The 23,319-nt window shown below is 62.9% G+C and overlaps 2 protein-coding genes across 15 annotated transcripts in view; one reads left to right on the plus strand and one right to left on the minus strand.

Annotated features, from left to right (window-relative positions):
• TSC2 (TSC complex subunit 2) overlaps positions 1 to 17,350 on the plus strand; it is a 38,527-nt gene extending 21,177 nt beyond the window's left edge. For 2 of the 9 annotated variants that reach the window (XM_059898843.1, XM_059898847.1), the window contains 22 exons: positions 405 to 539; positions 1,975 to 2,164; positions 3,024 to 3,117; positions 3,336 to 3,438; positions 3,701 to 3,795; positions 4,944 to 5,072; positions 6,498 to 6,662; positions 6,812 to 6,964; positions 7,105 to 7,217; positions 7,762 to 7,977; positions 9,321 to 9,524; positions 10,232 to 10,300; positions 11,560 to 11,690; positions 12,619 to 13,118; positions 13,383 to 13,458; positions 13,723 to 13,809; positions 14,747 to 14,933; positions 15,138 to 15,277; positions 16,388 to 16,466; positions 16,536 to 16,627; positions 16,717 to 16,815; positions 16,964 to 17,350. In XM_059898843.1, coding sequence (XP_059754826.1) covers positions 405 to 539; positions 1,975 to 2,164; positions 3,024 to 3,117; positions 3,336 to 3,438; positions 3,701 to 3,795; positions 4,944 to 5,072; positions 6,498 to 6,662; positions 6,812 to 6,964; positions 7,105 to 7,217; positions 7,762 to 7,977; positions 9,321 to 9,524; positions 10,232 to 10,300; positions 11,560 to 11,690; positions 12,619 to 13,118; positions 13,383 to 13,458; positions 13,723 to 13,809; positions 14,747 to 14,933; positions 15,138 to 15,277; positions 16,388 to 16,466; positions 16,536 to 16,627; positions 16,717 to 16,815; positions 16,964 to 17,134 — 3,228 coding nt within the window. In that variant the 3' untranslated portion in view covers positions 17,135 to 17,350. The remainder of the gene's footprint in view (positions 1 to 404; positions 540 to 1,974; positions 2,165 to 3,023; positions 3,118 to 3,335; positions 3,439 to 3,700; positions 3,796 to 4,943; positions 5,073 to 6,497; positions 6,663 to 6,811; positions 6,965 to 7,104; positions 7,218 to 7,761; positions 7,978 to 9,320; positions 9,525 to 10,231; positions 10,301 to 11,559; positions 11,691 to 12,618; positions 13,119 to 13,382; positions 13,459 to 13,722; positions 13,810 to 14,746; positions 14,934 to 15,137; positions 15,278 to 16,387; positions 16,467 to 16,535; positions 16,628 to 16,716; positions 16,816 to 16,963) is intronic. The other 7 variants (XM_059898844.1, XM_059898845.1, XM_059898846.1 and 4 more) reach the window with 7 other exon arrangements.
• An 8-nt stretch (positions 17,351 to 17,358) lies between these two features.
• Positions 17,359 to 23,319, minus strand: part of PKD1 (polycystin 1, transient receptor potential channel interacting) — a 48,008-nt gene continuing 42,047 nt past the window's right edge. Inside the window, exons 35-46 of one of the 6 annotated variants that reach the window (XM_059898838.1) lie at positions 22,718 to 22,830; positions 22,434 to 22,636; positions 22,164 to 22,358; positions 21,611 to 21,750; positions 21,078 to 21,190; positions 20,673 to 20,775; positions 20,422 to 20,547; positions 19,976 to 20,150; positions 19,580 to 19,870; positions 19,372 to 19,506; positions 18,992 to 19,297; positions 17,359 to 18,896 (exon numbers count right to left, since the gene is read on the minus strand). In XM_059898838.1, coding sequence (XP_059754821.1) covers positions 18,423 to 18,896; positions 18,992 to 19,297; positions 19,372 to 19,506; positions 19,580 to 19,870; positions 19,976 to 20,150; positions 20,422 to 20,547; positions 20,673 to 20,775; positions 21,078 to 21,190; positions 21,611 to 21,750; positions 22,164 to 22,358; positions 22,434 to 22,636; positions 22,718 to 22,830 — 2,374 coding nt within the window. In that variant the 3' untranslated portion in view covers positions 17,359 to 18,422. Of the gene's footprint in view, positions 18,897 to 18,991; positions 19,298 to 19,371; positions 19,507 to 19,579; positions 19,871 to 19,975; positions 20,151 to 20,421; positions 20,548 to 20,672; positions 20,821 to 21,077; positions 21,191 to 21,610; positions 21,751 to 22,163; positions 22,359 to 22,433; positions 22,637 to 22,717; positions 22,982 to 23,225; positions 23,316 to 23,319 lie in introns of those variants that run through there. The other 5 variants (XM_059898837.1, XM_059898839.1, XM_059898840.1 and 2 more) reach the window with 5 other exon arrangements.

Raw genomic sequence — 23,319 nt, forward strand, 5'->3', positions numbered from 1 at the left:
CCTCAGCTCTGAAAGACTGAGGCCTGGGAGGCAAACTTGTTTCCCTCAGAGGCTCGGACACCGGCTGGAGTGCAGATGGTGCCTCTGGGAGCCTGTCCTCCCATCCCAACTCTCAGGCAGAGGATTGGGGGCCTCAGTGAAAGGCTCGAGTTTGCAGAACTGAGCAGGGTCTTAACTCCTTCCCCCCTCCTCCTCCCCAGGGTCTGTCTCCCTGGCGGATCAGTGGGCAGCCTCCCACTTCTCTGAGAAGGCAGACTGCTGGCTAGAACAGGAAGTAGGAAGGTCCTTGGGCTTTGACCCCTTCTCCCGCTGGGCCTTCATTCTCAGGGGCCACCCGTGCCCCCTGGCCACCCAGCTTGACCCAGCTGCCGGGCAGGGCTTCACATCTGGTCCTTGGCTGTTAGCTTTCAGGTCCCAAGACCCTCGAGCGGCTCCGAAGCACCCCAGAAGGGTTCTCCAGAACCGACCTGCATCTCGCTGTGGTTCCTGTGCTGACAGCGTTAATTTCTTACCATAACTATTTGGACAAAACCAGACAGGTACCAGATGGGAGAGGGATGGTTGAACTTTGAAAGCCTGGTCCCCAGGATGCTTGCTTCAGCCAAAGGGGCCCAGCGTTTTCCTCCTAACGGGTGGCTATTGGGCCAGGGCGAGGGCAGCTGGCTCTGCTTCCCTATGTGGCCAGTGCACCCCTGCCAGCTGGCCCAGCCTGGAACCGTGGACGTTTGAACTCGCTGGTGCTCCTGAGTTCTCTCAGGGAGGAGTGGGCTTAATGAAGTGCTTGAATATGCCCCCTCCACACATATGCAGTGCCATTTTCTTTCTAAGAGCATTGCCTGGCTTGTCCTTGCTACAGCTTTAGGATAGGTGCTGAGCCGCTTGGTGGCGCTGAGCCTGTTTTGAGAGGCAGAGCAGCCGGGCAGAGGGCCCCCCCCTCTGCCTACCTCCAACTCTGTCATCAGGTGCAAAAAGCACACGCAGTAATGCCTGTTTTCTTAATTCTGCACTGCTGGGTGGGAGGTCTGCAATGAGCCATCACCTTTACTTTCTCTTTAAATTCCTGATACTTTTCTTTGTCACTCTGCCCTCATCAATCAGGGAACAGAAGTCTTAGGGAGGTCAGGTAGCCCACTCAAGGTCACAGCAAGGCGAGAGGCCTAAACTCAGACTCAGTCCTGTTTGGGCGGTGAGCCCATGCTCTTGATCAAAGTGCTGTTGGAAACTCACACTCGACTTGCCATCCCCCACCTCACTGCCCACCCCGACCCCTGGGGTGAGTGTGAGCTCCAGCTCTTCCTGTGTGGCCTGGCCTGGTTCTCACTGGCTGTGCTCCAAAGGGGTAGCTGGCCACACTGGGCTGAAGGTTCCCTGAGAACCCTCAAGGCCCAAAGTGTTTCCAAGGGGTGGGGCTGGCTGCAGGAAATCAGAATCATCCACGGGGCCTTAAGCTACCAGGTGGTTTGCCCCGAGGCTGTGGCCTGAGATGGCGCTTGTCTCCTGCTGGGCACAGCTGAGCCATCTTCATGGGGGACTCTGCCCAGGGTTGGTGTGGGCCCGGCGGCCTTGCTGTGTTAGGCAGATCCTCCCCTTGCCAAAAGGCCAATCAGCTGGGGATTCCAGAACCAAGGGGGTGATGACCCCAGCGTGTCCTGGCTCCAGGGTGGGCTGGGGACCTGGGACCCCGCCTGTGTGGGTGTGTGGGGAGGTGTCAGGAAGACCTTGACCGGAGCAGCCCTGCTGTCCCCTTGGCTCAGGTGGGGTCAGCTGCTGGTGGCTCTGCTGCTTAAGCGCCTGAGACCTGGGATAAGGCACTTGGCCTTTCTGGGTCTTGGTCTTCTCCTCTATAGAACATTCTGGAGTGGTGGAGGGGAGACCAGGCCCTGGCTCACCAGAACGGCTCTCTGTGGGCAGGGGCGGGGCACAGAGGGCCAGCCTGTGGTGGGCCTGGTCTGAGGCATCCGTGTTGTCCCACAGCGGGAGATGGTGTACTGCCTGGAGCAAGGCCTCATCTACCGCTGCGCCAGCCAGTGCGTGGTGGCCCTGGCCATCTGCAGCGTGGAGATGCCTGACATCATCATCAAGGCGCTGCCTGTCCTGGTTGTGAAGCTCACGCACATCTCAGCCACGGCCAGCATGGCCATTCCACTCCTCGAGTTCCTGTCGAGTAAGCATCTGTGGCTTTGCACGTGTGTATCTGGGTGTGTGTGAGTGAGGTGGACCTTGAGTTTGGGGCTGCGCCTTGCCTGAAGTACTCGTGCTGCCTTCTCAGACCTCACCTTGGCTGCCCGTAGGCATGCTGTGCTCCGTGGGCCACCCTTTGCTGCCTCAGGGCCTTTGTACCTTCTTCCCCTGTGCTTTGAATGCTTTCCTTCTTGGCCTTTGAGTGGCTGGCTTCTTTCCTCCCCTCAGTGTCAGTTTAAATGGCACAGAAGCCTCCTGTTGCCTGACCTTGGTCCCTGTACTCGGCCTGGCTCTTAGAGCCTCCTCTCTGTCCCCCCTCAACACACACTACAACTTGGAGGGGCTCTGCTCACCCCTCAGATTGTGACGTCCAGGAGCTCGGGGTGCCCCGCTCGCCCCTTCCTTCCCAGTACCTCATGCATGTCTGGCCCTCAGCAGGCCCTCAGGCTTGTGGACAACAGGAGCAGGGCAGGGCTTTGCTTCTGTAAAGGGCCACGTGTGATATGCCTTGGCTGCCTGTTCTTTTTGCTTACAACTTTTTGAAAAGGTAGAAACCATTCTTAGCTCACAGGTCATAAAGTGAGGCCACTGGCTGGATTGAGCCTGGGGACCATAGTTTGCCAGCCCTTGGAGTAGAGGGCCGAGGCCCAGGGGCAGGGGAAGGTCCTGTTTGGGTGGGTTGTGACCTTCACTGCTTTGCTGCCCTCTTGGGTCGGAGTAGCTGCACTGGCTTTTTAGACACATAGCACAGGACTCTGGCAAACCCCGCCCTGCTGTGGCCGTGGGCCCGTCTTTGCCAGGCCCGTCTGGGCTCCCTCACTGGCTGTCTCCTGGTGTTGCAGCTCTGGCCAGGCTGCCTCACCTCTACAGGAACTTCGCAGCAGAGCAGTACGCCAGTGTGTTTGCCATCTCCCTGCCGTATACCAACCCCTCCAAGTAAGTGCTGCCTTGTATCCCTGTGAGACCCTGCCCCTCCTGGTTGTGGCCCAGGCCAGCTGGAGGCCTCTGCTTGCTGGAGGCCAGGCCTCTCGGAGTAGAAAGCCACACAGGCTCCCTGTGGCCATAGCACCTCTGATCTGCACCCCTAGCTCCTGGCTCATCTCCCTCGGGTGCCACGCTGGACCTCCAGCACTTCTCTTTTCTTCTTGTCGCAGGTTCAATCAGTACATTGTGTGCCTGGCCCATCACGTCATAGCCATGTGGTTCATTAGGTGCCGCCTGCCCTTCCGGAAAGATTTTGTTCCTTATATCACTAAGGTAAGCCAGCGGAGGCCGTGTCCCTTGTTAGGGCCGGGACCTGCTTTGCCGTTGGCTCACCGTGGCTGGATCAGGGTGACGGGCAGGGGAGAGAGAGGTGGGGTGCCACTGGGACACAATTCTGCCGCCCTTGTCCTGGGCCTGTAGCTCATCCCAGGCTCACGGTGTACCTGGGCTGGCAGGTGTGGGGGGAAGAAGCCTGTGGGTGCCTGGAGGGCCAGTGCCTTCTGGCCTGCGGCTCAGGTCTGCTCCACTCTGCCAGGGTCTGCGCTCCAACGTTCTCCTGTCTTTTGATGACACTCCCGAAAAGGACAGCTTTAGAGCACGGAGCACCAGTCTCAACGAGAGGCCCAAGAGGTGCGGGGCCTGCGTGGGCGGGCCTGGTGTCAGTGGGGCAGGGCAGGCCCGCAAGCTGTGGCCTGTGGTCGGCATGGTGCGTACGGGCTGGGGCTGAGGGCGTGCCCTGCTCAGACCGTGCTGGGCTCCAAGGTGCCCTGGGGTTGTGAAGCAGGGCGGGGCCTGAGAAGGCTGCGAATGCCCCACACATGGCTGGAGAGGCCAGCGCTGCTCCTCAGCAAGCCGGTTGCTGTGGCCTGCGGTGTTGTGGAGCCTGTGTGCTGGGTCGTGGCCAATCCTGCCTGGGTGACGGGCGAGTACAGATTTGCTGAGTTGGAGATTGAGGTGCTAGTTCTAGGGCATCAGGTTTTGGGACTGACTCCGCTGAACAAGCCCAGGGTTGCATCAGGTCAGCTGACTCCTGAGAAGCCAAACACCTGGCCTGGATGGGAGGATCCAGGGTCCACAGATGCCCAGCCTCGGGCCAGGGTGGCCTGTCCCCCCGAGCTCTCGCCCAGCCCATTGCTAATGGGGGACACGCTCTTCTTCATCACAGCCGCTTTTGCCAAATCTGAGAAGAGCCGTGCTAGGCCTTGTGTTTTCGTTTGCATTTCATTTGAACGACTGCCCCCCTTCCTGTCCCCCACCTTCCCATCCAAGCTTTTTTGGCTCTCCCTAGGTGGGAATACGGCATTTTCCAGAATGACCACGTCAGTGTGACCTAAGTCAGAAGCTGTTCTCTCAAGGTCCTGGTGGCTGGGGGCCGGGGCCTTGAGCTAAGAACTGACCTGTTTTTGAGCTGTGACCTTCAGGGCCTCAGCATCTGGTCCTGAGCGGGTGGGCGGGACGCCTGGTCAGCACAGCCTGGAATCTGCCGTGCGGTGCGATCCACACACGTTTAGTTTGCACTAATGTTCTTTGTTTTGGTATCATGCGTGAAACCTTACTTTTTCTGTCATGTTTACGAGATGTATTTTCATGCATTTTTGTTTTCTGTTTCTTCCCCCTGCTAACTGGCCTCTGGCATGGTTTTTTGTTCATCTCACCCGCGGGCTCTCCATCCTGACCCTGTGGCCTGTGACCTTTCCTCCTCATCCCTCCAATGGCTTGTTTTCCCCTCCCGGGAGCTGGGCTCTCTGGGGCTTGGGCCTTCCTTCCTCACCTGGTAGTTTGAGGATAGCCAGACCCCCCAAACAAGGCTTGAATAACTCTCCACCCGTGAAAGAATTCAAGGAGAGCTCTGCAGCCGATGCCTTCCGGTGCCGCAGCATCAGTGTGTCTGAACATGTGGTCCGCAGGTAGTGGGCTTTGTTGGGTGGGGGGCTCAGACCCTGGAGCTTGGCCCGTGAAGTGGCGCTGCCAGGCGGGAGCACCCGGGTGGCGGTGCATGGGGCTGCTTGCATGACCTCATCTCCTGCCCACGCCCTCCCTGGCCAGAGCTGGAGGAGAGCCCAAGTGACAGCCCTCGGGCCGCAGGGGCCCGTCCTGCCAAGCCCTGCCCTTGGGCCTGGGGAGCCTGGTGGAGAGGGGTGGAAAGGTTGCATTCTGTCACCAAGCCTCGTATGGGCGCGGGTTGGCTGCACAGCATCCTCAGAGGCGGGCCTGGGAGCCTAAAGCAGGGTGACCACCGTGAGAGGGTGTCCAGTGGCAGCACCCACAGGCCTGTCCCTGGAGGTCAGGGGCCTTTGCAAATGAAAGCAGCGCCCATGCAGGTCAGGTGGGGACACACTCTCCAGGGTTCGGCTTTTCTTTCATATCTTCTTTAGTGGACTTTCTTCTTGAGCTTTTTTTCTAGAAAAGGTCTGTTTTCTGTTGTAGCTGAGAGGGAATGGGGGCTTTTGTGTAGGGCAGTGGGCTGGGGGCCAGCCTGTGAGAGGCCGGGCAGGGGAGGCCTGGCCTCTCCAGGGGTGCAGTCTCATCACTTCTCCCTGCTGTGTCCGGGTGCAGGTGTGGGCTCTGGGGGCGGTTATTGCTTCGTGCCGACAGGCCAGGCTGCACTGTCTCCTCACCTGGAAGCTCCTTCAGGCCTCAGCGTCCCACAGCTCGGAGACCCACCCCCTTGCTGACGCCTGGCTGGGGCTCCAGCCTCAGGCTGGCTTCTACCAAGTGGGGTTTGACCTGGGGGGGAGCTGGGGTTGGGGAGTGGTCAGTGAGGCTCCCCTTTCAGCTCTTTTCCAACAAATTCTTTATCATGAGCGAAACTCGGCATAGGGAGTATGAAATTTGTATCAGAGTGAAACCTGCACAAGCCCCTCCTCCTGGTCACTGGGGCAGGGCCGGAGCGGCCCAAGTGTGTGGGTGAAGAGCCTCACACGAAGCCCAGACCCTTCCTGTCCTCCATGGGAGGTGGCCCTGTGGGCAGAATGCAATCTTTGTCTGTGTGTCCTGTGGTCTCCGTGTCTCTGCATGACTACACTGTTCTGCCACAAAGCCATCACCTGACTCTTCTGCGCTTCGGTGAGGGGACAGCCTGTCTCTCCCCGTCTCCTAAGCCTGTGCTCCGATGAGCAGGCCTGGGTCTCTCCCATGAGCCCCTGTCTGCCCACCCCCTGGGATGATGTGTCCACTCGGTTTGCCAAGCTGTGGCTCGACTGGCCACACGCCCTGGCGGGTCTTTCTGAGTGCAGCCCTCTCAGCACCTGCATGCCTTGAGCTTTGGCCCTGGTGGTAGATGGCTCGGCCCCCACCTGGCACCCTGACTTCGCCGTGGCTCCTCCCTCCAGCAGGATCCAGACATCTCTCACGAGCGCCAGCTTGGGGTCTGCAGATGAGAACTCAATGGCCCAGGCTGACGACAACTTGAAAAATCTCCACCTGGAGCTCACAGAGACGTGTCTGGACATGATGGCCAGATACGTGTTCTCCAACTTCACGGCGGTCCCCAAGAGGTGCGAGTCAGGCTCCAGGACTGGGGCAGGGCCAGAGGGCAGGGCCTAGCTTATCTTCTGTGACTGCACTTGGTCAAAGGGGCAGCAGGAGTGGCACACGGGGCTCCTTCCTGTGGGCGAGGTATTGACCAACACTCTTGTGCTTTCAGGTCCCCTGTGGGAGAGTTCCTCCTGGCGGGTGGCAGGACCAAAACCTGGCTGGTTGGGAACAAGCTTGTCACCGTGACAACGAGCGTGGGGACTGGGACCCGGTCTCTGCTGGGCCTGGACTCAGGAGAGCTGCAGGGCGGCCCAGAGTTGAGGTGACCACTTTTCTGCCCCTGCCTGCCTGGCCTTGATGGTGGCTGGCCTGAGCCCAGGCCTGCATGAGAGACAGTGTCATGCTGGCCTGGAGCCCATGGAATACCTTGGTCACGCTCTACGGGGACCCTTCTGTCCTCAGCTCTGACCCCAGTGTGCACGTGAGACAGACAAAGGAGGCACCAGCCAAGCTGGAGTCCCAGGCCGGGCAACAGGTGTGCCGTGGAGCCCGGGACCGGGTCCGCTCCATGTCTGGTGAGCCTCTGCCCACCCTGCCTCCCTCCTGGGTGCCTCTGCGAGTCCCTGTGCTCAGAAAGGTCCTGGGAGCTGAGGATCAAGGTGGCTGCCTTTAGGCCTGCTCCAGTTTCTGAATAACTAGAGTGCTGCCTGTGAGCCCTCGTCACGGGGTTGGGGCGGGGGGGACACGACCTTCTGTGCAGCTGTGGCACAAGGCCCCCTTGCCGCTGGGGGCCTGTTCTTGTGGTCAGTGTTTCTTATGAGCCCTCAGCAGCCCTGGCCCTCAGCCCAGCTCACCCCTGGAGTTTTTTACTCTGCTGTAGCTGAAATGAGCCATGGTCTGACTATGGGGCAGGTGATGGGGGCCCTTCCTGCTGCCCTGGGTCCGTCAAGGCTGACACTGACACTGGAAGAGGGCCATACTTGGGGATGGCCGAGCTGCCTCTGGGCACTAGCTCAGGGCTTGGCCAGCCCAGACCCCAGGTGGAGCAGCCAGGCCTTGCCAGTGGCTTTTCCGCTGGGCGGTGGTGGTCACCAGCCCTCCTGCTCTCCTTCTCCTCAGGGGGCCATGGCCTTCGAGTTGGTGCCTTGGATGCTCCAGCCTCCCACTTTCCTGGCAGCCCCGCTTCCCCGGGCTCACAGACTGCTCCACCCAGCAAGCCCGAGAAGGCCTCAGCCAGCACCCAGCTCCCGGCGCAGAAGGAGAAGACAAACCTGGCGGCTTACGTCCCCCTGCTGACCCAGGGCTGGGCGGAGATCTTGGTCCGGAGGCCCACAGGTACCCCGGGGGGTGGACCTGCGCTCAGCTGGCCTGGGCCGCTGTCAGCCCCTAGTGTGGGACAGTTACATAAAGGCTCTGGACACACAGGAGCCAGTGGCAGGCAGACTGGGCCACAGGAGCAATTCAGAGGTGACTTTTGAGCCGAGTCCCCAGAGAGGAACAGTGAGGGGAGGTCCCATGGCTAAGTGAGGAGAGGGTCTGTCCTGGTCTGCTCAGGCTGCCATAATGAAGCACCACAGACTGGACAGCTTAAACAACAGAATTTATTTCCTCCCAGCCCTGGAGCCTGGAAGTCCAAGGTTAGGGTGTCGGCAAGGCTTGTTTTTCCTATGGCCTCTCTCCTTGGCTTTTAGACGGCCGTCTCCTCACTGCATTCTCACGCGGTCGTCCGTCTGTGTCTTAATCTTGTTTTAAGGACACCAGTCAGAATGGATTAGGGTCCGTCCGTGCGGTCTTATTTTACCTTAATCACCGCTTTAAAGAGCCTGTTTCCAAACGCAGTCGTTTTCTGAGGTCCCAGAGGTTAGGGCTCCAACACGTGAATTTGGGGGGACACAACTCAGCCCACGACAGGGGCATTTCAGCCAAGGCCCAGAGCCTGGGAGGCATCTCAGGTGCAGTGTGGGGCCAGTGGTGACCGAGTGGTGAGGAGAGGGATAGGGTGCTGGTCCCATGGAGGCCTTGCGTGCCAGGCTGTGGGGCCGTGGGGGTCGGGGCAGGGAGAGCCTCCTCGTGTGTGTTAGCCCAGTCCTCCCGGTTCCTGTGAGGGAATGGCCGTGGGGGAGGCAGGAAACCAGGTGGGCAGGGAGGAGGTGGACTGAGGTCTAGTGAGATGCTGGGATGTGAGGCTGCTCAGTGAGGAAGGTCAAGTCCAAGCGTGGTCCTCTGGGCCTGGAGGGGAGAGTGGACAGAGCCCAGAAGCCTCTCTGGGCCCCACCCAGAGCCCCCCTTTGGGGAGGAGTCTGCTGCGCTGAGTTGCCTTCGCTGCTCCCCCTCTGGCCCTGAGCCTGGCTGAGCCTGTCCTGAGTGTGGGAACTGCCCTGGGGCAGCAGGTGCTGTGAGCTAAGGGCCCCTTGTGCTTGTCACTGAGGCCAGTGACCACTGGTGGCTGCCCTGACCTCAGGGCCTGGGGCAGGAGGACTGGGGGTGGGAGCGTCAGGGCAAGGCCAGGGGCGTGCCTTGCCTGGTCCCCCCACCGTTACTCCCTGGTGGAGCACGAGGCATGTTCCCTAAAGGCCAGTGTGGCTGGGGCTGCCCGGGGAGGGCCGGGAGGGGATGGCTGTTCGGACGTGCTGGGCCTGAGCCCTGAGCCCTGTGGGGTGCTGGCTGCCCCGCTGCAGGGAACACCAGCTGGCTGATGAGCCTGGAGAACCCACTCAGCCCCTTCTCCTCGGACATCAACAACACGCCCCTGCAGGAGCTGTCCAATGCCCTAATGGCCGCCGAGCGCTTCAAGGAGCGTCGCGACACGGCCCTGTACAAGTCGCTGTCGGTGCCGGCGGCCGGCTCAACCAAGCCCCCCCCACCGCCACGCTCTAACACAGGTGAGCGCTGGCCTCTCGCCCACCTGGTGTGCCCTGTCTGATGGCAGATGCGCCCGGGATGGGGTCCTGAGCCTTCTTGGTGCTGCCAGCCTCAGGCATTGGGAGAAGGCTGGCTGCTGGGGGACGCCCATCTCCAGAGAGCGGGGCCTGCTCCTGCAGGGGCGACCTTCTTCTTTGGAGACGCGGTACCATGAATCGGTGGGCTCGAGGCCCTGCTCAGCTTGCCCTACTCATGGGGTGGACACGGGCAGGGCCAGGCGAGGCCTTGGTTCTGCACCCTCCTCGGGATGCCCGGTGCCAGGGGTTCCAGGAAGCCGCCGCACTTCTGCTTGGGTTTAGGTTTGGGTTTGGATGCGCCGAGCACACCTGAGCCTGCCTGCCTCCTGCCTGCGCTCTCATGGCCCTGCCCAGCTGGGCCCGTGCTGTCCTTCAACCCCCGGCCTTCCCTGTGGCCAGATGACACTTAGAGGCCGAGGACCTCTACTCATGAGAAGGAGGGATGCACTCCTCGCCCCAGATGTCCGCTCCAGCAGCTTGGAGAGCTGGGACCCGTGTGTGCCACACCCATCCCCCCAGCCGATCGCTGGCCCTCCCCTCTCTCTCTCCAGGCTCCGGGTCTGTGCAGGACTAGTGGTGCCTGTCCTCTCTGCTCGACCTGTGCGTAGTCTCTCCTTCTGCTGACTGGCCGCTCACGGTTTCCCTTGCAGTGGCCTCTTTCTCCTCCCTGTACCAGTCCAGTTGCCAAGGAAAGCTGCACAGGAGCATTTCCTGGGCAGGTATTCGTGCGTCTCTTTAAGGAAAGCGGTGTTTGCTGCAGAGCACCATTCTGCCCTCTAGATGCTGACTCATCGTCCCTCATCCACTCACCCCTCCATGATGGCACCTCAGCCTCTCGTCGCCCTCTGGGTGCAGGGCCCTGACTCGCATGAGGACGTCGGTGCCGAATGTGTTTGCTTTGCCAGCGGGAACCCCTGCTGTCTCGCGCTTTCATGGCTGAGCTCTGTTCCTGAGCCAGACAGGCCCTCCCAGCCCCTTCTTCAGGCCTGAGGAGGTGACCTTGGGCAACTGAACCCCAGAGGCCGACAGAGGATAGCTTTTGGGGTGCGAGCCTGGCTCGGGGGCTCAGCCGAGCTGCCCCTGCCCCGGCCTCTGGTGGTCTGACTGGCTTTGTGAACCCACAAATTGGGACGTGTCTGCCTTTCATAGTGGGCTGGCCAAGGGCCTTGCAGACCGGCTTCTGGCCCGTGGCTCCCAGGCCCCGGCAGGGAGGGTGTGGCCTGCTCGGGGCTCCAGCTGCCCAGGCCCTACTGCATGGGCAGGAGCCAGCTAGGAGCGTGTAGTGGCAGAGGGGCTCTCATGGGCGGCTAATGGACTGCGCGTGTGTGGGGCTGCGTGCGGGCGGCGCTAACTCGGTTGCTTCTTCTCACCCCCCTCTCCCTGGCTCTGGCATAGGAAACGCGGCTTGGGGGCGTCATGCTCTCTCCTAAGTGCGCCGGGCTCGGAGTTGGCCTGGACTCGGAAGGCTAGCCTCCACTCTCCAGAATGGCTAGCGAGCCTGTGTTCCCACACAGGGACTTTCCCGCTGCAGACTTTCAACCAGGGCCAAGCAGGGAGGAGCTCTGGCTTCTCCCCAGTTCCTGAGGGCTGGTGTAGGCATGCCCTCCTCCTGAGCCGAGGCCCCATCTCAGGCGGGTGGGGGGAGCGGCTTGCTCATGGGGGTCCGGCCTGCGCTTGCCCACCTGCCTTGCTGAAGGAGCAGAGGCGGCTTCTGTGGACACTGGGGTGGGTAGGTGGGGACTAGAGGAGCCAGATGTCCTCTCATCCTGACCCCTGGGAGCCCATGTAGGAGACACCTTGTGTCAGGGCTCACACCCAGGGCGCTCAGAGTGCCCTCCTCCAGCTGGCTCAATGGGAAGGGTTGGCCCTGCTGGGGGGCCGCTGTGCCCTCTCGTGGGGGGAAAGCTGGTACCCCTGAGGCCACGTGAGCTCCTGGCGGCCGGGCCGGCACCCAGCAGCACCGTGTGTGTCTTTCCAGACTCTGCGGTAGTTCTGGAGGAGGGAAGTCCAGGCGAGGCTAGTTTGCCAGTGGATCCCCCCGAACTGGAAGACTTTGAGGCAACCCTAGGCACAGACGGGAGCTATCGGCACACTGAAGCTTTCAGCAGGGTGAGTGCAGCCGGGGACCAGAGCCGGCCTGAGGGTCCCTGTCGGTGCTTGCCATCTGGACCTCCATTGCCAGGCGGGCCTCTAGACCTCAAGCCCAGCTACTGAGAGGGAGAGGGAGGGTCGGGTGGGAGGCGGGGGCTGAGGCGGGGGTGGGGGCAGGTGCGGGACCTCCACCTTAAGCTTTGTGGCACATCACTGATTTGTTCTGAACTCTAGAAAATTTTTCCACTGTCCCCCCCACCCCATCCCCTTGCCTTTTCTTATCTAAAAAAAACGGCTAGATGTTCTACCAAGTCCTTGCTGTAAGACAGTGTGGGGTTTTCCAGTGGTCTACCCAGGAATATAGCTTCTCATTGCTGGTATCCTTTAGCCTGTGGGGCTGTTGTCTCCTCTGCTGAGTGTGGGGCACAGGGAGGTGCTTTCGGGGGATGGGGGGACCATCAGTTCGGTGCTGGGCAGCTCCATGGCCCTGGGCTGGAGGACGGGTGGGGCCTTGTTGCCTCCAGGTGGGCTCAGTGGTGCCTCTTCTTTTTTTTTTAGTATATTGAATTTTCATTGTCTTTTTTTTTTTTATTTTTGGCTGTGTTGGGTCTTCGTTGCTGTGCATGGGCTTTTCTCTAGTTGCGGTGAGGGGGGGCTACTCTTCGTTGAGGTGCGCGGGCTTCTCGATGTGGTGGCTTCTCTTGCTGTGGAGCACGGGCTCTAGGCGCGTGGGCTTCAGTAGTTGTGGCTCGCGGGCTCTAGAGCACAGGCTCAGTAGCTGTGGCGCACGGGCTTAGTTGCTCCGTGGCATGTGGGATCTTCCCAGACAAGGGCTCGAACCTGTGTACCCTGCATTAACAGGCGGATTCTTAGTCACTGCGCCACTAGGGAAGTCCCCTCAGTGGTGCCTCTTGATGAAGATTTTCTTTGGATACGCTCTTTGCAGTCATCTTCGACCTCCAGCCAGGAGGAGAAGTCATTCCACGCCGAGGAGTTGGCTGCTGGGGGGATCCCCATCGAGCGGGCCGTCTCCTCTGAGGGCTCCCGGCCCTCTGTGGAGCTCGCCTTCCAGCCCTCGCAGCCCCTGAGCAAGTCAAGCTCATCGCCTGAACTACAGACCCTGCAGGACATCCTTGGGGACCCTGGGGACAAGGCTGATGTCGGCCGGCTGAGCCCTGAGGCCAAGGCCCGGTCACAGTCAGGGATCCTGGACAGGGAAGGTGCTGCCTGGTCAGCCCCAGGCGAAGAGAGCCAGGGCCAGGGTTCCACCCAGCCTGAGGGTCCCTTGCCTTCCAGCTGTCCCCGCTCCCCCAGTGGGCTGCGGCCTCGAGGCTACACTATCTCTGATTCGGCCCCGTCACGCAGGGGCAAGAGGATGGAGAGGGACACCTTCAAGAGCAGAGCTGGGACCTCCAATACCGAGAAGGTGCCGGGTATCAACCCCAGGTGAGCCTTGCTCTCCTGGTGGGAGTGCCTGGATGCTCCCTGTGGGGACGTGGTGCCTGAGGGGCCCAGGGCAGAGCAGGCTGGGGTACAGGTCTGCACATCCTCTGCCCCGTGGCTGGTCGGAGCCACAGGAGAGGGTAGCTCCTTGGGTGATGAGGCTTGGGCCCTGCTGCTCTCCACATGGGCTGTGACCGTATTGGCTGTGACCCTGGCCCTGGGTGTGTAGCTCCAAGCCCAGCCCCCATCATCTCTCTTCCCCTGCAGCTTTGTGTTCCTGCAGCTCTACCACTCACCTTTCTTTGGTGATGAGTCCAACAAACCAATCCTTTTGCCCAATGAGGTAGGCGGGCCCTCTCTCCCCTTAGGGTCCCCCTGGAGCCTGGCTGGGGGTGCACAGTGGGATGATGCCCCAGGGCTGGGCAGTGGGGGCTATAGCCCAGGCTCGTGGAGGGCTACGGCCTCAGGTCCCCACGGCAGCCTGCGGTAACCTGCCTGCGTGAGGAGAGGCCTCTCCTGGACAGGCATTGGGCTGGGGCTGGCTGGGCAGGGCTGGTGGTAGGGGACAGCCTCTGCCCTGGGCTCAGGCAGGGCTCTGTGGCTACAGTCTTTTGAGCGGTCAGTGCAGCTCCTTGACCAGATCCCATCGTATGACACACACAAGATCGCCGTCCTGTACGTGGGAGAAGGCCAGGTGAGGTTGCCAGGTTGGCAGGGGCCAGCCTACATGCTGGGCAGAGCCGGGCGGCCACCCCACCGGGGGTGGGGGTGGGGGTCTGGGCCCTTGTCCTCCGCAGAGCTTGGTCACTGCAGGGCCGCTGGAGTGTCAGGTGCCCATTGAGCTCTGTGCCAGGGACCCAGGAGTGAGAGTGACAGGTAGTGTGTGAGCACGTGGTGCACGGAGTGGCGAGGACTGAGGAGGAGGAGGAGGTGGCGGGTCCAGGGAGCCTGCGCAGGTGTGAGCGGCACGCTTTTCATGTTGCTGACCCGAGGGAGGCGACATGGAGTGCAGACGTGGAAGAAGTGAGGGAGGCGAGCGTGCATGCAGGTGGGGGCGGCATAGTGTGCTCCAGGGCCGGCGCAGAGGGGAGGGGTGCCGGGCGGGGTGTGGGCGGTGGGGGCAGGAAGCAGTGGGGCTGTGGCGGGAACTTGGACAGCACCCAGTGAGACGGGAGGGCCTCAGGTGGTTCCGAGCGAAGGGTTCAAGTTGACTCGAACTGAGTCTCAAAAGCACCCTCCGGCTGAGGCTGAGAACCGGCAGAGGTGGGGCAGTGGGTGGAGTGAGAGGCAGGTTGGAGGAGCGGGTACAGAGGGGTGCCGAGGGCTCTGGGTGTGTTCTGAAGCTGAGCTGGCCCAGTTTAGTGGCAGGCTAGTTACGAGAGAGTGGGGGAGCGGGGTGACACAGCTGGGCAACGACGAGAATGAAGCAGCCTCGCCCTGAATGAAGCTGCCTCGCCCTGAGTCGGGTCGATGGCAGAAGTGGGGCTGTCTGCCCAGACACACCAGTCACCCCGCCCCTGGGTCCCCAGCAGCAACAAGCCCTTGGGGTCCTGAGAGCCAGGGAGGGGCGGCATGTGGTTGGGGGGTGGCCTGGGAGCAGGTGCCACCATGCCCCGTTTGTCTCCCTGCAGAGCAACAGTGAGCTCGCCATCCTGTCCAATGAGCACGGCTCCTACAGGTACACGGAGTTCCTGACGGGGCTGGGCAAGCTCATCGAGCTCAAGGACTGCCAGCCGGACAAGGTGTACCTGGGTGGCCTGGATGTGTGTGGCGAGGACGGCCAGTTCACCTACTGCTGGCATGACGACATCATGCAAGGTGTGTGCCCTCCCGCGCCCACTCCTCCCAGCTCCTGCGGGCCCTTAGGAGCCTCCGGAGAAACCTAGCCCTCCTCTCAGGGGCACTGAGGGCTGTACCCACTGCCACCTGTCCTGGCCCCCAGCCTCAGCCTGAGGAGCCCTCACTGGCACCCTGCCTGGGTTGGCGCCACCCCGCTCAGCTCCGCTCCGCTCCGCCCCACAGCCGTCTTCCACATCGCCACCCTGATGCCCACCAAGGACGTGGACAAGCACCGCTGTGACAAGAAGCGCCACCTGGGCAACGACTTCGTGTCCATTGTCTACAACGACTCTGGCGAGGACTTCAAGCTCGGCACCATCAAAGTGAGCAAGGGGCCCTCGGGGCAGGTGGGCGTGGATCTGGGCCCCAGGCCCCCAGGCTGGAAGCCGCATCTCTCTGGGGAAGTGCCCCCTGCTCTGTGTTGAGCAGAGATAGCAAGCTCCGCTGGGTCAGCGTTGGTGACATCACGACCCGCTTGTGCACCCCCCTGAGGTGGCGGGCCCCCACCTGGGCCGTGTCCTCTTCTGTGATGAGGACAACACCCATTGGTTTCCTCTTGCAGCTGTGCTTGGCGGGTGCATGGCAGGTGGTGGGTATGCAGCGTTTGCTTGTAACAGCCCTGAGCCCTGTCCCCCAGTCCGTCCCTCATGTCGTCGCACAGCAGTTGGGCTGGGCCTGGTATCACCCCCTTTCCTAGAGGAGGTTGCTGGGGCTCGAGGTCCCGCAGGGAGGAGGCAGGCTCAGTGCAGGTGGCTTGTCACAGGGTGGCCACGTGTGGACGAGCTGCAAGGCCGAGTGGGCAGGTGCCTGGCGCAGCCCAGGGTCTGAGGTGGCAGTGCTCAGGGGCGTTGGGATTTATTCTGAGTGCATTGAGCAGCCTTGGAGGAGGTCACTGAACACAGACCCCCTGGGGCTTGGGGCAGAGACTCTGGTAGAGGCAGGAGTGTCTGGGGAGGCCGAAGTGGGCCTCTTGCGTTGTAGAGCTGTGGGGGGGGGGGGGCGGGGGGAGGGCGACGGCGCATGCACACACACACACACGTGGATGGGAGGAAACCTCAGAGGGGCCTGAGGTGTGGGTGCTCCGTGTGCCATCCTGGGCGGCCCAGGAACTTGCAGAGCTCCACATGCTACTCTCAGCCGACAGTGAGGCAGGTGTCTGCTGGGCAGCACAGAAGCCCTGGGCAGTGTGGAGGGATTGGGAGCTGTGTGCCCGTCTGGCTTATGCAGGCTGTAGGTGAGGCAGTAGAGGGGTGACAGGGTGGTGGCCCCCAGGCCAGGTGAGGAGGAAGTGTGGGTGTGCAGGTGGCGGCTACACGTGCTGAGTTAGCGAGCGTCTAACCAATGAGCCCGCTGCCCTCCTGGGCTAAGGCTAAGTCTGGGGTGGCAGAAAGTGGCCCTCGGTGCTGGGGTGACCCCTGCTCTTGTCCGGGCAGGGCCAGTTCAACTTTGTCCACGTGATCATCACCCCCCTGGACTATGAGTGCAACCTGGTGTCGCTGCGGTGCAGGAAAGGTGAGGCGCGGGGCCAGGTGGGGAGGCACCCGGGGCTCTGAGCCCCACGTGAGTGCCGTGTCTCCCCAGACATGGAGGGCCTCGTGGACACCAGCGTGGCCAAGATCGTGTCCGACCGAAACTTGCCGTTCGTGGCCCGTCAGATGGCCCTGCATGCAAATGTGAGCAGAGGTGGCCCCCGGGAGGTGGGTGGGACAGGCCCACAGGTGCCACCTGTGCAGGGCTCACTGTTCCGCCCTCCCCGCCCCAGATGGCTTCGCAGGTGCACCACAGCCGCTCCAACCCCACCGACACCTATCCCTCCAAGTGGATTGCCAGGCTCCGCCACATCAAGCGGCTCCGCCACCGGGTAGGGAGGCTGGGCCGTGGGCATGCTGGGCATTGGGGGTGGGGGCGCTCCCTCAGAGACGTGACGGCCGACTGGGGGCGCTGGTATCCAGCCTGGGGAGCATGCGCCGCCCCTTCTGGACTTGCTGCCGAAGCTCCCTCTCCCTCAGATCCGTGAGGAAGCCCACTACTCAAACGCCAGCCTGCCCCTGATGCAGACTCACCCTCCCGGCCACGCCAAGGCCCCCTCGCAGGCCCCAGCTGAGCCCACGCCCACCTATGAGACAGGCCAGCGGAAGCGCCTCGTCTCCTCCGTGGATGACTTCACTGAGTTCGTGTGAGGCTGCACGGGGGCTGGTGCCCGGTCCCATTGGGGCTTCTCTGAGATGCTGAGCACGTGCCTGGGCTCCCCCAGTTGTCACCTGAGCAGCCATGCTGCCGGACTCTCCCTGCCCCCGTGAGGCACACTGGGTGGTATTTATTTGTGCAAATAAAGTGCTGGTGTGGCCCAGGCCTGTGTGCTTGGACACAGACAGACACTGGCGTGGACACAGACACTGGAACGGTCAGTCAACTGATTTATTTGACTTCGTCTGTTGGGTGGGGTGGGATCAAGGCTGTAGCTTTGGCCACGCCCACTGGAGTGGGGAGGGGGCCTGTCAGGCTGCTGTTGGGGCCTTGCCCTCAGGAAAGCCTCACACGTGCACTGTCATGCTCACCTCCCCTGGCCCGGGAGCCAGCCCCCGGGGAGAGATCTTTCCCCCTACCCACCCTAGGGCCCCGCGCCATGCACTGGTGCTGCACCTCACCCAGACCCACCAGCAGGCCTGGGCAGGGGAGGAGAATAAGGCCATGGTGGTGACAAGAATGGTCTGGGGTGGTTGCGCCCCTCCAACCGCCCTCTCTGCCCAGCACCTGCCCAAGGCCAGACTTGGAGCCAAGAAGTGGCTGTTGCTTCCCCAGCTGTGTGGGCAGGTGTCTGGGGAGGGAGGCCAGCTCTGCAGTCCTAGCTCCCCATCAAGGTGGGTGACAGTGGGCACAGGCTGTTTCAGCCACCAGGCCCCTTGGCCCTATTGAAAAATAAAGCGACGTACAAAAATATATACATTTTAACCCCACATAAATTACTGACAGACAATAGACACGCAGCGGCAGCTGGAGGTGAATGCACTCAGCAGGGGGACAGAGGAGGTAATAATTTAGGGGGGAGGATGACAGGAGGTGCAGGTTCCATCCCCCATAGCCTGGATCCTTAGCAAGGGGGAGATGTCTGCCCAGGAGGTGGGGCCGGGCACAGCCCGCTGTACCTGAGGACTCGGGAAATAAATTAGCATCTCAGAGGCCGGGCACTCAGTCCAATACTGTTGTGTCCTCCCACAGGGAACTGGGGAGGGGACCCTGGGTCCTAGCTGGCCACGCGGCCTCTTTAAAGTGCTGAAGCCCACAGAGAGACACAGACAAGTGCTGCCTGCTCTCTGGGGGACCTGCGTGCAGCTGTTCTGCCTGGCCCGAAACCTCGAGGGTGGCAGAAGATAATAATACTGAGCGGTGTCTGCTCTGGCTCTGAGGGGCCAGAGTGAAGCCACAGGCCCACCCCAGGGAAGAGGCATGAGCCCAGATCCCCTGGGGCTAAGTGCTGCTGGGGTGGATCTTGTTCTTGGCCCGCAGGGATGCCCTGCTGGGGCCTGTAGCCAAGCCAACGCCTCCACTGACCCGGACAAGGCGGCTGGGCAGGACTGGCCTCAGGCCTGGGGAGGGGCTAGGGGGAGGTGAGGCTGTGGGCCCTCTGCTCCTGTGGCCATGCAGGCTCTGCAGCCGCTGCTCCAGCTGGTAGACATCCTCCGTGGCCTGGTTGAGTCGGTCAAACTGGGCGAGTAGGGCCTCAAACACGGCTTGGAGACGGGAGGGCTCAGGCTCGGGCTCCCCTCGGGGCCCCGGCCGGCCCAAGCCCACGCTCAGCCCATCCAGCTGGCTGGAGGAGGTGGAGGGGCGGGAGGCGTCAGAGCCTCCGCTGGGTGGGGGCACATCCGGAGAAGACTTGGAGCCCCTGGATGAGCGGGAGGGCAGGGGCTCCATCCCTTCAAAGCGGACTTTGTGGCGGAACTGGGGGCGGCACAGGGGCTCGGTCAGTCCGGCTGCGCCCTGGGCTCAGCTGGGCCCAGGGTGCGTCCCTCTCCCCCCCACTGGGCCGTACCCACCTCCTTGACTTTGCTGAAGCCCATCCAGAGGCGCAGCCGGCGCAAGAACAGTTCCACCATCTCGTAGTCCTGCGGCTCCCAAGCTGGGCGGTACAGCTCCCCACGCAAAGCGTGGTACCGCCACCGCAGGAGGACTGCTCCCAGCCTCAGGGCACCCCACAGCCGCAGGGCCCAGAGCCCCGTGCACAGCACAGGGGACAGGCGCCAGGACTCCGCAGGGCACAGGGCAGGACCCCCAGCCCCGGGGCACAGCACCAGGAGGGCCCGGGCGGCGCTCCGAAGTGAGTCCACGCAGGAGGAGACCAACTGTGGGGAAGGTGGCATGAGTGAGGCGCGGCCTGGGCTAAGCCACCCTCTCCGAGGGCCCCACTGGCACCTACCAGGACAGCCAATTGCGCATAGGCCACGGCGAGCACCACCAGGCCTAAGGCCGCCCCCACGAGCTCTGGCAGGGCCCGGCACAGCGTCTTGCCGAAAACCGACCACTGGCGCACAAAGCGCAGCTGCTGGGCAGCCTGTGGACAGAGGGCGTCAGCCGACCGACCCCGCCAACGCCGGCCCGCCCCGGCCCACCGGCCCAACCCTCACCTTGACCAAAAGCAGGAAGAGGAGCGAGGCGGTCAGGCCGCGGGCCACGGCGCTCAGCTGTGCCACCTGCTCGAAGCTGGTAAAGCGGCGCGGGCGGCCGCGCAGGAAGCGGGTCCACTGGCGGTCAGCGGCGCCCAGCTGGGCCAGGCGCACCAGCGCTGCGGCCGCCGTCAGCGCCACCAGCAGCCACCGCGCCCAGGTCCCAGGCCGCGTGGCGCGCGCACGCCCCTCCCTGCGCCAGGCGCGCACCTCAGCCGCGGAGAAGTACACAGCAAACAGCAACAGGCTCACCTGTGGGGGCGGGGCCGGGCCGGGGTCAGGGCCGGGGCGGGGCCAGGGCCGGGGCGGGGCCATCGGGGGCCGGGGCGGGGCGGGGCGGGGCCGGGCGAGGCCTACCGAGGTAAGCAGCGGCAGCGAAAGGCCGGCACTAAGGCGCCGCAGCGCGAACGGGCGGACGCTGAGCGCCGCTACGGCGTGTCCGGCCGCCGGGAACTCCAGGCGCAGCGTAACGGCGGCGTGCAGCCCCACCGCCGGGCTGTAGTGCGTGAGCTCCACGAACACTGCACGGCTCCTGCGCGGAGGGCCCGGAGTCAGACGGGGTGGGAAGGAAGGGGCCGCGCCAGGAGAAGCCGATGCGCTCGCAGAAGAGGCTTGGGGGCAGGTGTTGAGGGGAGGGTGAGGCGTGCACCGGGGAGGCCACGGGGCTGCAGGCGGGCTCGCTGGGCTCCTTCAGGGGATGATCGGAAGCAGCGAAGCTGGGCGTGGGAGTGAGCCGGCCCGCAGATGTGACCAATGTGCACAGTGGGCGGGGGTCGGGAGGGAGCTGAGGGCAGGGCGCCCACCTGTTGTCGATCCAGTTGTGCAGCTGCAGGAAGCCCAGCTGCGCGCGGCTCTCTTCCAGGCTGGGCCCCAGCTCCTGCACGTAGCCCCCGCTGTCATACACGGCGCAGGAGCCCCAGTACCAGACGCTGCCAGGGAGGAGGACAGTGTCAGAGCCGGCGCCATGCAGAACCTGGGAGTGGGCTGGAACGAGGGGCTCCTCTGGAGAACTCCCCCTGCCCCCTGGGCACCCTAACCTGCCCTCCGTGCTCACCCCAGCAGGTCCGGCGCCGAGTAGGCCCACATCTCAGAGCCATTGTGGGCAGCACTCCCCCAGCCAATGCCGTAGTCGCTGGTGCTGAAGCCACCTGAGGCTGCTAAGCACATAGGGGCCCCTGAGCCAGGCGGGTCCGGGCAGAGTGCTGAAAGCAGAGGGCTGGGGAATGAGCCCGGCCAAACCAGGAGCACTGACTGTTCACCAGCCTCCTAGGCTGAGCTCTATGGGATCTCACCGAACCCTCCCAGCAACCCAGAAGATAGATGTCACTGTCTCACCTACACATCGAGAAACTGAGGCAGGGAGGTCACCCAGCTAAGGGAGTTGGAACCAGACCCTGGCCAAAGGCTTCTCTTTGGAAAAAAGGAAGGGTAAGTGCCAGGGTGCCCCTCCCCAGCTCACCTTCCTGTAGCCGCACCTGCCGCAGTCGTGGGGGCCCCAGCTCTGGTCTGGACGGGTTCCCGTGGATGTAGGGGAGCAGCACGTGGGACATCCACGGCCAGAACTCATCAGACCTGACCACACCAGACAGAGTCACATGCTCCATCCTTCAGCTTCCGGTGCCCACCAGGGGTCAGAGGCCCAGACAGCATTGCTACTGCAGCCCCGGCCCAGCCAGGGGGAGGCGACCAGTGCTACCCCAGGGGACGAGGCACAACCTGGTTCCTCAGCCTGGGCTTCCTGACACTCAGGAGCCAATAACACTATTGTGGGGCCGTCCTGGGCACGTAGGGTGTTGAGCAGTATCTGTGGTCTCTACCCATTGTCAGCAACACCCACTCCAGTTCTGACAACCAAAAATGTATTGAGGTACTTCCCAATATCCCCTACGGGCTGGGTTGGACCAAGGGCGGGATCAAGGTGGACCCTGGTCAGCATCAGCACCACCCTGGCCGAGAAGACAGACCTGTGCCTGCATATCGGGGCGTCCATACCGGGTGATGGCCAGGAAGGCCTGGCTGTCCAGCTCCTGCTTGATGGCACTCTGCAGGCGGTAGGCATGGTCGTGGCACGAGGTGTCCCCATAGTTGGCCAGCAGCGTCACCAGCAGGAAGAACATGTATACCAGAAGGCCCTGGGGGGCAGGGATGACTCGGAGTCAGCCGAACCCAGCCTGCCCCCACTCCACCCGTGACAGACCAGGGCTTCCAGACGCTGGGCAGCAAAGTGCCCACAGCCAGGGGGCCTTGTGCTGAGAGCCAGGCCTGGGGGCAGACGTGGTCCATGAAGGCCAAGGAGCCGCACCAGGGCCCAGTGAGGCCAGGAAGGAGCAGGCATTTGAGTTGGGCAGGAGGATGGGCCAGGAGGTGATGGGAGGGAGTTGGGGCGGGGGCTGCAGAGCCCTATACCACCTGCTAAAGGGCGTTTGGTGGTCAGAAAGAGGGTGCAGGTGAGGTTTTTGAGAAAGGCAGGACCTCCTGGAAGATGCTGCCCTGGCCAGGAGGCCAGAGAGGGAGGGCAGGCGCTGGCTGCGTGGCCTGAGCTCACCCTCAGCATCCCGTGCAGCCTCTTGACCTTTCGGGCTTCCTCCTTTGCCAGGAAGAGCGCAAAGCCATGGGGTGGCCGCACGCGGGGCACACGCTCGCTCACGGGCGTCACGGCCGGGCTTTCCACCAGGGTATCATCCTCATCAGGGTGCAGCCGCTTGGCCACCAGCGAGAAATACAGAGCTTCCAGCAGGACCTGGACCAGGGCTGGCATCAGAGGGGCCCATGGGTGCCAGAGGCTGGCAGCCTGGCCCCCCTGCATCCCACTTACCTTGAGTGGCTCCCAGAAGAGGAACGAAGCCAGGAAGCTGGAACTGCTTGAGAGGAGCCACATGACAGACACGCTGGAGGGGAAGCCAGCGCCGACCCACCCTGACACCCCCACGGCCACGGCCACCAGGAGCAGGCTGAGCCCGTGGGCCAGGGGCGCACACCAGGCCGGCAGCAGTCGCTTCCGCAGACCCTCCACCAGCCCTGGGGAGGCAGACACAGACAGGTCACCAGCAGCGCAGAGGAAGGGGTGGGGAGGGCCAACCTGGGGACTCAGGAGCGCACCTGTCCTGGACAGCTCTGCCAGCTGGGGCTGCTCCCACGTCAGGCTCGAGCTGGGCAGCCCCCTCTCCCCTGGCAGCATCAGCGTCTGATTCCTCTCACCAGGGGCGCTGCACCTGAGGCACAGGCAGAGGGGAGCAGCCAGCAATCACCTGTTGGCCCACACGCCGCCCAAGGCACGGCCAGCCCACCTCTCTGGGCCCGTGCATTCCCTTCTCCTGGTCCGTGGAGAGAGAGGACACTGCCCCAAGCCAGGTGGAGATGGTGCTGGAGGCCAGAATACCACTGGTCACTCTGGGGAGGGGCCAGGTCACCTCCTCTGGGACCCGGTCCTCGCCTCACATCACTGTGACCTGTTGCCCCTCCATCCTGTCACCGCTCCAGCAGCCATCGCCCCCCACGGCGCCACCATCCAGCCTCCAGCCTCGTCCCCCAGCCTGATCTCTGTGCCAGCAAACCAGGCCTCCCTGCACGCGAAACCCAAGACCGGCTTCTGGACAAGGAAACATACATGTGTCTTTCACGTGCCGAGCTGCCTGTCTCTCCCGGCGCCGCCCGACCTGACCTTCCGGGCTCCAGAGCTGCTACAGAGAGAGGGCAGCTAC

Source organism: Balaenoptera ricei, chromosome 15, assembly GCF_028023285.1.
Source record: "Balaenoptera ricei isolate mBalRic1 chromosome 15, mBalRic1.hap2, whole genome shotgun sequence".
Taxonomy (NCBI): domain Eukaryota; kingdom Metazoa; phylum Chordata; class Mammalia; order Artiodactyla; family Balaenopteridae; genus Balaenoptera; species Balaenoptera ricei.